The sequence below is a fragment of the Rhineura floridana genome, chromosome 7 (genome assembly GCF_030035675.1).
Source record: "Rhineura floridana isolate rRhiFlo1 chromosome 7, rRhiFlo1.hap2, whole genome shotgun sequence".
Classification (NCBI taxonomy): Eukaryota; Metazoa; Chordata; class Lepidosauria; order Squamata; family Rhineuridae; genus Rhineura; species Rhineura floridana.
This window is the reverse complement of record NC_084486.1, coordinates 108,864,402-108,876,668: the sequence shown is the minus strand read 5'-3', so window position 1 is coordinate 108,876,668 and position 12,267 is coordinate 108,864,402. Positions and strand designations below refer to the sequence as shown.

The 12,267-nt window shown below is 40.5% G+C and overlaps 1 protein-coding gene across 11 annotated transcripts in view; it reads left to right on the top strand.

Moving 5' to 3' along the window:
• The window catches only part of DOCK10 (dedicator of cytokinesis 10), a 280,049-nt gene that overhangs the window by 84,110 nt on the left and 183,672 nt on the right, over positions 1 to 12,267 (top strand). For 2 of the 11 annotated variants that reach the window (XM_061636813.1, XM_061636812.1), the window contains exon 1: positions 11,432 to 11,656. The exons of 8 other annotated variants lie outside the window; for them this stretch is intronic. In XM_061636813.1, coding sequence (XP_061492797.1) covers positions 11,552 to 11,656 — 105 coding nt within the window. In that variant the 5' untranslated portion in view covers positions 11,432 to 11,551. Of the gene's footprint in view, positions 1 to 11,431; positions 11,657 to 12,267 lie in introns of those variants that run through there. One more of the 11 variants, XM_061636816.1, reaches the window with a different exon arrangement.

The window sequence follows — 12,267 nt, the reverse complement described above, 5'->3', positions numbered from 1 at the left end:
AGAGCTTCTTTTTATACAGAGTGGCTCAGAACCCAAATTAGCAGATAGATAGAGCATAGAGAGACTCAAACTGGATTTTTTTTTAACAAATAGGAATTTTTAAAAAGCACAAATACACACATAAGGTGAATCTTAGGGCCTGTTCATCTTCCTAGTATATTCATTGTCTTTATGTAGGAGGCTTGGGCTTTTTATGTTTGTTAAGAAAGATTTAGAGAGCTTGATTGGTTATAATGAGAGAGAAAATTGCTTTGTGTGGAACACTAGAATGGCATCAGTGATGATGTGGCCTTTTCTCACATTTCCAATATAAATTGTATGTGAGATACAAATGAATGTGCCCCAGAGACAAATGCCTTTTTGTTTTTACGGCCTACTTGTTCGCATTTTCTCTTCATTATTACCTTCCCGAAAATGTTTGCTGGATTCAATTATGTTCTCTTTGTTATCCTTAGATGTTAATTTAGTCTTCTCACTCATTTCTTTATGTGTGTATATGTCCTATTCTGATAATAATTGGTTTTTGTTTTGTTTTCCTTTATCTAATGCATAGTATATTAACAATGGCCAGGAGGCTCATTGTGTAAATTATTGTTACCCTTTGAATAGCCTGTGATTGACTGTTTGTAGCCACAAGTGTCATGCAGCTGTCTTATGTGAAATCCTGAAGCTATCTGCATTCATGGGGATTCCATGTATTATTCTGAAACAACCTGTAATCAAATTAAGCCTAACCAGGGTAGCCAGATGCAACCTGGATAGGAGTCCTGCACCTTTAATAGCTTTGTAGAAGATGAAATTTCTGTATCTGCTGAAATCCCCTCTGCTGCTATTAAAGGTGCAGGATCCCTGCCGAGTGAAATCCCACTGATAAACTGAAGAGTTCTGTGTTCTCTCACAAGTTTACATGCTCATCACAAACACAAGTTGCACCTCTAAGAGATAGTTCCTTACAGCATGGGAACAATAAAAAGCAGTAGGGTCGCTTTGTGATGTTTGGGTTTATAGCATTGGTAACAGGAGCAGCTGCTGCTATGTAGCTATCTAAATCAGGAAAGTGGATTTGATTAGACATTAAAACACACACACACACACACCAGCATAATGCTACAAGTGTGAAAGTAGATCCAAGTTCTACTTTGTTTTGCTTTTTATAACATAAAAGAGGGATTAGTTTGGCTGGTGTTCAGCATGTGTTATATGGTTTGGTTTGTTTAAACTGCACTAGGAAACTACTCCTATAGATTACTATGGGGAAGGAGTGTATAGCTTTAAAGATTAGGAAAATACCATTAGATAAAAATTGCAAAAGGTACACAAAATGACATGAATACAGGGGGAAGAATTTGTTGGCCATCATTAGGAATTTTGCATTTCACATCACTAGGAATGATGTGAATCTTGTGTTCACAATAGCAATGGGAGTGTTAGTTGCAATTCCCCAGCCCTAACACTTCATGATTTAAGTGCTAGGAATAACATCTTCCTGCAATGGATGTGTTATCTTGAATAAAACCTCAGGATCATCAAAAATAGCTGAGTAATTGGCACAAAAAAACTTTTTTGGCACGAAAATTAATTGGAAAGGAACTTGGAAGCTATGCAGAAGTTGCAGCTTTATTGAGGGACAAGCTATTGACTACCTTTGTGTAGGTGTTAAACACTCAAACACAATCTCTTACACCTGTGCCATACAACTAAGAATTGAAGCAGAGCTTGGAAAAGTTACTTTTTTTGAACTACAACTCCCATCAGCCCCAGGCAGCATGGCTACTGGATTGGGGTGATGGGAGTTGTAGTTCAAAAAAGTAACTTTTCCAAGCTCTGAATTGAAGATAAAGGGAGTGCTTAGTTCATGAATAAAGTTTGCAAAAGTGAGATTGCACAACTTGCTCAGTATTGATGCATGAAGACCCAAGTGAGCTCCCATATTCCCTGAGCAAAATGTTTCAACCAAATACTTCCCAAATTAATTAGCTAGTAGCTGATCAAGCAATTACAGAACACGTCCTGTTTTCACAGCAGAATGGAAGGAGAGATGGTTGTCATGAGTAGAAGCAAAGCCCAATTCAATTAAGAATCTGAAGTGCTGTCTTTTAAAAGCAATGGGAGATTTATTTCACCTGTTTTGAGAGACAAAGGAGCAGAATTCAAAACAGATATTTGGATAAACATGAGACTAAAAGGGCACAAAATTACTTGATCAAAACCAAAGCATCTAGGGGATCAAGCTATACTTCCATCAAGGGGAAAAATGCATTAGTTGCCCAAACTGTGAGTGACATGTGCAAAATAAATTGCCATCCTCTCTCTGGAAGCACAGGCATCAGGAAGAGTTTTGGTCTTCAACTTCTGCTTGATAAGCTCCTTTGCAGTGAAAATCTTTTGGACAGAAGGAAGGAAGCTATTATTATCCTGTCCCTGAAGAACTACCCGTAATGACTGACTGTTGGCAACAATTAGATGGGAGCATAATGTTATTCAAGGGAAAACTATTTATTTATTTATTACTTTAGACATTTCTGTATCACTTAATATATAAAAATATCTTTATGCAGTTTCCAGAAAATTGAAACAAGACCAACAGACAACTTGAACAACAAATGTTACACAATGTTACATAGACAAATGTTACATTAATAGAAATTACAAATTTAAACAAATATCAGTTTGTTCTCCTCCTGACACACCTTTCCTCTCTGCCTCCTGGCTCTCACCCAGGGCCCAAACACAGCTCACTTCCAAAACCTCACAACAAAGAGGGGTCCTGGAAGCATTATTGTTATTATTATTATTAAATAATAATAATAATAATATCATCGGTTAATTAAATTTATATCCCACCCTTCTTCCCAGAAGGAGCCCAGTGCTGACTTCATTCTGGTTTCTCACTCTAGGCTTGTATTTTATGGAGAGGCACCAAAGTGGGTTGAGCTTGCCCAGGCTGCCCACAACTCTGCCCATTCAGTAGTCAGCTGCACTGCTCACACCTAGTTTCGGAATTGGCTCACATATGTGATAGCTCATTGAATTTTGAAAGCAAGCAACTTGACTAATAGTTGAAATAGATGAACTGAGATAGGCTAGGTAATGTGCATGAAAATATTTCAAACTCGTCTCTGGAAAAGTCACATTCCACACTTTACAACAATGTTACCAAATTACCGTGCTTAATGTTTTCTTGCTGGGATCTGTACTAGATACCTGTTGAATGTACTAATTAGCTAGGTAGCCAGGTTATATATGCACCAGAAGCACAAACATTTTGACCCAGTATCCTCAGTGATGTCATAGGGGGTTTGGAAAAATAACACTGTGTGTGTGTTTGCAGTGCTGACAATGCTAGAAGTCCTAAGGTAGTATTTGAGCTCACTTGAAATAGCTATTTGGAAGATGTGGCATGTGAATCCAGAAATATATAGGTATGATCTGGCAGTGCTGCTGCTTACAAATTCTGGTTTCTGGTGGATGGGAGATGTAGACAAGCTGGCTGAAGAGGAATTGCAGTGGCTGTTGCTGAAGATTACTCTTGCTTTCAGCAATTCCGTAGATGTTTGGACAGTACCAGAACCTCCATAGCATCAGCAATGTCCTTTGCCATATATAGCTTGTGAGAGAATCAGAGTAAATTCATTGATAGCCTAGTATCTAATTACTGTAATCCTTCAGGGCAGGGTTAGCTGGGAAGCCTCTTCAGAGACTATAGCCTCTGTGCCAGCCTTTCCCAACCAGTGTGCCTCCAGATGTTGTTGGACCACAACTCCCATCAGCCTCAGCCAGCATTGCCAATGTTCAGGAAAGATGGGGATTGTAGTCAGCAACATCTGGAGGCACACTGGTTGGGAAAGGCTGCTCTATACCTTTGTCATTTTGAGTAGCTCAACTAGGAGGAGACCTTGTGGGGAATGGGGAGAGGACAACAAGCAGTGGGAAACAGGAGAGCAACTCAAGAGCTCAGGTCTCACCTTGGCAGCAAGAGATGCTCTCGACCAGAAATCAGCAGCTTTAGTGCAAGCCCCATTAAGCATAACAGGAAATGATGCGTGGAACATGTTATTTGTTACGAAAGGGTGGCACTGGTCACCTCTCCTTGGTTGTAAATTACTTTCTTCATCATTTCCTGCATAGAATCATGGGGTTGCATTTGTAGTCAAGCCCTATGATCTCCAGCAGGAAATGGCTCACAGAGTAGCCCTGGCATCTGCCACTCCTTCCCCCCAATACTTGTTTCCCACTGGGAAATGGTGGGGACTGGTGGCAAAGGGCAGAGGAGCAGTTCAGGTGGAATGCAAGCCCCATTTCAAGTCTCGCTGAAGTCAAAGTTTGATTCAACTTAAAATGGAGCCACCCTATCAAGCATGGGGAATTTGCATATTAAGCTCCTCCCACTGCTAGAATACCTGCCTCATTTCTGATATCAAGTGTATTGGAAAGAGCAAGATTGTGATTGATGGCTATTGGTTCATAAATTAAAGCAAGTTCCATCTCAGCACAAGCCTGTTCCTTCAAAACTGTACACCCCTGAAGGAGAATCAGCACAAGAAGCCACTGGTGCTTTTTTGCACAGGGTTCAGCTTCCATGGTTGCTGGAGCCTCAAATGCAGGTGCATCACAGTCCACTGCAAATAAGGGAAATTGAAAACTGAAAAAAGACTAAAGCATTTTCCAGACTGTGAAGTACTGGGCCAGGCTATTTTGTAGCAGAATGCTATGAAATGAACAGTAAACTATTGATTCTACAATTGGATATGAGATATAAAGGCCTAACAGATTGGGGGGTGGAGGGTGGGAGAAGCAACAATTGCAAACCACACATGTCAGTAATCCTCAACCAGTCAAAGATCACATTAAATGCAACAACTGCAGACATATCTCTCTAATTTATACTGGTTCTAAAATATTTTACTCTATTTGGATGATTTATGGTGCAGGTTTTTTTAAATAAATGCTTTATCTGCTGCCGATTATTTTTTTCTGATTGTTTTAGCTGATTTATTTGTTGTTTTAATGTTGTTTTTGTGTAAACTGATTATATTGTTTTACCGACTATTGTAAACTGCCTTGGAATGATAATTTATCCTGAAAGGTTTTTTTTTTTTTAATAGATCTATTAACTGAATAAATAAATAACACATCTTGGGAAACAGTGTACAGAGTAGCCAAAGCCCTGATCAAATCTTCCTTCATTTGGAGAAGTGAATGAGGACCCGTGTTAGGTACTGTGACTGGAATTCTCTCCCAGGAAAGGCCCAAATCTAAAACCTCATTGGTTCCAGTAGTGCTGTACTAAAATATGTCCTCCAGTTTCTCAAAAGTTTTATTCCTTTGCAAAACAGGTTTCCATTTTCCAGCCTCATTTGTTGAGCACTTTAGAATTTCTTTAGAATTTTGGTGAGTCCTGGGTTTTGAGCTTACCTCATCATTGTGATGGTGTCTGTCTGCTTCTGTAAACATTTCTCCAGCACTCTGCAGTCACCAAACTGCCTGTGCTCCCTGATTTAAAAATGCCCCATGGGAGGAGTTACCCTGGGCTTTAATTGAAGCTTAGACACCCAGAAAGTCTGTAGAGTGCACGCCACTGGTGAGGTGATTTGTAGAATGAAAGAGGGCACTCACAAACATCACCTGGCCACCTGAAAAGTAAGGTAAGTATCAAAGACCCTCCACCCTACTGTTTGATCCCAGCCCTCCTCTTTGATCATTTTCAACTGCAATTTCATTTCTCATTAATCTATCCTCAATGTTAGGTTAAGGATAATCCCTGTAAAAGTTGTTTGGAGGTTTACAGGATTCCATCCAGGCTGTACCAAAAGGGCATGAGAACCACAGCTATCTGTTGGAGAAGTGACACTGAATGGGGCACCTTAATTCACATGACCTGGTCCTGCCCAGTAATACAACCCTCATACAGAAGTATGTAGAAGGATTGCCTTTATCCTTGAAACAAAATTGTGGAGCTTAACATGTGGCGCAGAGTGGTAAGCGGCGGTAACGCAGCCGAAGCTCTGCTCACGGCCGGAGTTCGATTCCAAAGAAAGGAGGAAGTCAAATCTCCAGTAAAAGGGGTCGAGGTCCACTCAGCCTTCCATCCATCCGTGGTCAGTAAAATGAGTACCCAGCATATGCTGGGGGGTAAAGAAAGGCCGGGGAAGGAACTGGCAATCCCACCCCATATATACGGTCTGCCTAGTAACCCTAAGAGTCGGAAACAACTCACACTACAAGTGCGGGGACACCTTTTCCTTTACCTTTAACATTTGGGGATGTTGCCATGTCAAGGCATGCTTCATTGATGAGAAACTTGGAAATGTTCACTTACACCTAAATTTGACTGATAGATTTGAGGACATTTCTGTCCTTGCACTTAGGGAAAAAGTAATTTATAATTGCAAAATGAAGCCATACACCACCTCCTGTCTTTTCATGTATTGCCTGATGATACTTGCAACCCCCCCTCAAAAAAATGACATGAACACAAAAACATGAATGCTGGTTGGCCATAATGAGAAATATGACGCTGGACAAAATAGGGCTTAGGCTGTCTAGCAGGGCTCTTCTTACATTCTTATGACCTAAGACAAACTACCTCTGCCTTACTTTTCTTTAGCATGTTCCTTTCCTCCCTAGCACATACTTCCCCCCCTTTCCCTTCCACATCTTCCCTCTCCTGTTTCCCAGTTGTGATGTTAGGTATTTCAAACTTTTTATATGTTTAATCATTTGCTTATATGTATTATAAACCCAAAGAGCTATAATAAAGCTTCTGGTCCAGACCTGGGATTTAACAGAGTACCAGTTCCCTGGCTGTATGCTTATGTCTAGTCAGTGTTTGCTGTTGTTCCAGCAGGGTGGGTAATGACAAGAAAGGAAAGTTTGATGAAGGTCACATTCGTATCATACATTTAAAACACATGGCTTCCCCCAAAGAATCCTAGGCATTGTAATTTGCTAAAGGTGTGGGAATTCTAGTTACAGTTCCCAGGATTCTTTGGGGAAGCCATGTGCTTTAAAGGCTTTAAATGTATTGTTGTGCACACCCCAGTCTTCAAGTGGTGAGAGACTCCAGGAGTTCTAGTGCTTAACGAGGGCTTGGTTTCCTTGGAATGAAGATCAGCAGAGACTGTAGTGTCTATAGGATAAATGACTTTATTTGCACAACATGAGCACGAGATTGAAGTGGCTCATAGCATTAACATTCCAACAGATCTTCCTTCCCATTAGATTTCTAGGGAGGCTCCCCAAAGCTATAGCTTGGGATTCAGGACACAAGAGAAGTGAAACTTATTTATGTCTCTTTCCAGCTCCAGACCAGAGTAAAATACACACAGACACAGGCTACCTCCTGACCACAGCCAGATTTTTTTTTGGGGGGGGGGAGAAGCTACCTCCTGGAAAGAGCATCTCGGGCCTTTTGTTCCTGCTCTTGAAGAAGTTAATGGTGGCACTTCACAGACTTGGCTAGACCCATTATCTTACAAAGGAATTGGTTTGGCTAGTTCAGCAGATTCCTTCTGCTAGAAATCCCAATCTTACAGCCTTACAAATCCCAGTGTTACAGAGTCACAGTATTGGAGGGGATCCAAAGGCATCTTACATACCGAACTCCTAGTCCTGTAACACTATGGTGTGGATGTGACCCAGATGTTAGAAAGACCTTCCTGGCAGCATGAGCTGTTCAACAGTGGCACAGACTGCCTTAGAAAATAGAGGGTTTTAGGTAGAATCTAGAAGGTCACCTGACAGGAATGGTGGCTGTGACTTCACTGTTTTTATGTAAAATTATATTGTAATTTATATTGATTTGTTATTGTGTGTTGGGTTCCTGCTTTGAACTGCTTTGTTTAGTTTTAAAAATGTTAAGCAATGTATAAATCTTTTAAAAGAAATAAATAATAAAAATAGAAGGGATTTTGACTAGATGACTTTTGAAGTCCCTTCCAATTATATGATCCTATACTTTTCTAAATAGGCTGTTTTGGTTATTTTATTTCATATATATTGGGGATGCCCACTGTGAATGCAGCATGTGTGATTACTGCTGAATTTCAGAAGACTTCTTCTAATCCTTCAATTTCTGGATCATATCCACAGCGTACATTTAAAGCACTGTAATCATAGCACTTGCATAGGATTATAGGCCTCAAGTTCTATGACACATAAAACACATGACAAATGACACATACTGTGCATAAGCTAAATTTCAATCAACTAGACTCAGGCAAACTGGAGTGTGTCCAGAGATGGGAAGGATGACTGTAACCTAAATCCTATGAGGAGTGGTTGAAATATGGATATGTTTAGCATGGAGAAGAGAAGACTGAGGTTAGATGAGAGTGGCCTTCAAATACCCAAAGAGCTTAATGGAGATGGTGAAGCAGACTTGTTCTCTCTTCCTCTACAATCAATATGGGGAAATTGCAGTGAAGTGAATTTCAGCTAAACATTAGAAGAAACTTTTTAATGGTAATTGCTGTTTGTCAGTGGAATGGACTGCCTTGGAAGATGGTCAGCTCTTATTTATTTATGGCATTTATATACCACTTAAATCATTAGCATTGTACATCTAAGCAATGTAAATAAAAAATGGACCTTACAGAGAATAAAACAATAAAAAGTCATCATAAAACTAAACACTAACTTAAAATGCCTGCTGGCATAAGAAAGTCTTTGTCATATACTTGTAGTTCAGCAAGGAGGGATGATGCTCTACAGGCTTGGGCCCACAACAATAAATGGACAGTTTCTAGTAGTTGCAAGCTGTGGATCTGAGCTCTTGGGGACCACCAACAGAGACTCCCCCACGGGAATTGGGCTGGGATGCAAGGGATCAGGTGTTCCAGAAGGTATCCTGGAGTCAAGTTGTTAAGAGCCTTGTAACATATGGGCAGGCAGTGTGAGCTTTTAAGCACCATAGTTATATGCTGGCAGTAGTCTGTCCCCCATCAACAGTCTAGCCACTGCATTTTGCACTAGCTGGAGCTTCCAGATCAGGTGCAAGGTTAGCCACACATAGAGCACATTGCAATAATCTGAGGTATATAAGCAGAGGCTGGATAAACATTGTCAGGGATGTCAGAGTTGCATTGAACGGAGACTTGGATTAGATACCTAGATTACTTTCCCTGCTCTATAATTCTTTGAATAAGGTGAAGCTTGTTAAGAAAACTAGATAATGTTATTAAAAGTTTGACTTGCTGGTAAGAAAATAGTCCAGATTTGTTCTGAATATGCTAATTAGTTTATTTACGTAATTATGCTTCGAAAAGGATGATTTTTTGACAAATGGAAGATATTTGTTTAAAAGATTTGCACACAGTAATGAAATTTTAAAATAAAACTATTGACAGTTCTTTTTTTTTTTTTAAGGGACTCTGATCAAAACCAGCTTGATAGAAGCATGAGGGAGGGAGGTTCACTGTGGAGTGATCGGAGCAGATTCAAAGCATGCATTGTTTAAGCAGAATGCAGACAGAACCAAAATAGCTACCATTCTTTCTGACAAACAAACAAAGCTTGTTTCCCACATGTACACTGTTGTACCTGAGAATTGCTGGATTTGGAGTTCCTGGGCTTTTTTGCCCATCTATTTTCATGGATGACTACCAAGATAAGTAGAATGAAGATGCACCTGTTTGATCTTGCTCTTCATCCCATCCCATGTGAAATGACATCCACATAATTGGGTACTTGAGGCCAGGAGGTCTTTTAAAATGTCTCATAATGTCTATGTCCCAGAAGAAGTTTCTGATATCATCTACTGCTTTATGCCCTGTTATAAAGAAACCTTTTTGATTAACATGTAGTGTGAAGGGCTTGCCATGTTCACTGACACTCCAAGATGGCAGGAAATTCCGGCCTAACCTATGTGCTATTTAGGCGATATTGGTATGGTATGGTCATCTTATCCTGTGGTTAGTTCCACCTTCACTACTACCTTGGAGCTGGATGGCTGTCACGATCAGAATGGTGGACCTAAGCCCCAGATTTGTCAGTTCACTGGAATAAACACATAAGAGTATATGTAGAAACATAGGAAGCTGCCTTATACTGAGTTCAAACCACTGGTCCTTCTAGTCTACACTGGCTAGTATTGGCTCTCCAGGGTTTCAGGAGATGCTGAGGACTGAACTTGGGACCATTTGCATGCAAGGCAGATGCCCTACCACTGAGCTGCTCTGAAGCTGTCATGCAGTTAAAGTTACCAGTTACCAGCAGGAGGGGAGAATGCTGTTACACTCAGGTCCTGCTTGTAGGCTTCCCATAGGCATCAGGTTGGCTGCTGTGATGCTGGACTAGATGAGCCACTGGCCTGATCCAGCAGGCTCTTCTCATGTTCTTATTCTAGGTTACAAGGACCCAGCAGGCAACCAATATAATTCACATAGAATGATAAGAGTTGGAAGTGACCTTTAAGGTCATCTAGTCCAACTCCTGTCACAGGTGCAACATTATAAAGCATCTTTTGCTATAGCAAATTAAGTGAGAATTGACAAAATGGAAACTAACATTGCTCTAGTGCCAGCATGATGTTGCACATAGACTTACTGCAGTGTTGCATAACATTGTGCACTCCAGATTCAGAGCAGCATCGTGGCAATCACTTTCAGTGCCAGGGCTCAGCTTTGTAATATGCAAACCATGAACAAAAATTACCTCTGAAAATGTGCAGAGTGGATTTCCCCCCCTAAATCAGTCACCAGAGTATTTGTGGTATACATTTTCAAATCAGAGAGTGCACCTTCCTTGCAAGGTTCTGAACCTCAAAACTTTGGGTGTATGTGGGGGGAACCCCCATTGTCCCTAATGGATATTTCTTCATTCAGAAGATGGATTTTCCTCAGAGCTTCAGCAAGGGAGGAAAGGGTTAATTCCCTCTCCATATCTGCTCTGGTCCTGTAAATTATCAGCAACCCCTTCCCCCAGAAGCAATTTGTATTTTAAAAAAAATGGTGCACATGTGTTTTGACTCTCATTGACAACTGTCCACTACAATGGAGCATACAGTTCATGCACTTTCTACCTCCTGGTCCAATCATTGTCATCCATAACTGGGTTGTGAGTTGGAGGAAGAGGTGATAGAGAACTTGGAACCTCATCTAGGAACTGTCTCCATCTTCTTAGGGAGGCCTTCCTTGCTCATCAGTTACCAAGGTTGAAATTACTCATTCAGTAGTGTGAGACTGAATGGTAACAACATTTTTCCATATCATAGTTGCTTAACTGAAGCTGGATCTTATGAACGGGCGTGAAAAGGGCAATGGGAAATATTGTGCCTAAGGCGTCATCCCTACTTAGATTTTATTTGTGGCTCACCGAAACACCATCTTTTAAACAGCTCACAGGAAGTAATGAGTTATAACTGAGGGTGCTGGGGTTTTTTTATATGCAGTTTCTGTGAATGCAGCATAAGCGGAGTTTAGATATACTTCCCCTTCAAACAGTATAGCTAACTTCACTGAAGCTGTTGGTAGCCAAAAGGTTAAAGGAGCATTTAAAGGAGCATTTTTTTTCTAACATGGATATCTTGTTTGCCTGAGCCCGTACTGACACAATGAGCTTTCGAGGGAAAGTATTCAGAAGGGATCCCAGTGAACTCTGGAGGAAAAGAAGGACGATTAGACGAGTGAATCGAGGAGAAATCCCCAGGTTGAGCTGTGTATGTATATATAATTTTCTTCTTCTTTTGTCTAGTTCTTTTCTCATGCAAGTTCCCCATACTGGGGTTGGAAGAGAAAGCAGAATTTAAGTTAGTATTCCACGTACATAGTCAATTGACTTGATAGGTGGTTGTGTTACTAGTGGAGTAGAGTAGCATGATTCCAACCCAGTCTGCACATAACAGAACAAAGTCAGCTTGAATCCATTTTCTCATCTTACCTTTGGATTTAGAAACGTTCATTTGCCTGTCAGAGAGAAAAGGGAAGAGAAAACTAACAATCTTGATTACTTTGGTTTAGACAATATGGTGAATGTATTATTATTTATTTAGCTTGTTTTGTTGCATGCATTTATGACATGGAAATACTTATCTGACAAAAGTATAATTTCCAAATCGCGTGAAGTATTAGTTCCCCTCTATTCAGCCCTGGTTAGGTCTCTTCTTGAATACTGTGTCCAGTTCTGGTCTCCGCACTTCAAGAAGGATGCAGACAAACTGGAACAGGTTCAGAGGAGGGCAACAAAGATGATTGGGGACTGGAAACAAAGCCCTATGAGGAGAGACTGAAAGAACTGGGCATGTTTAGCATGGAGAAGACTGAGGGGAGA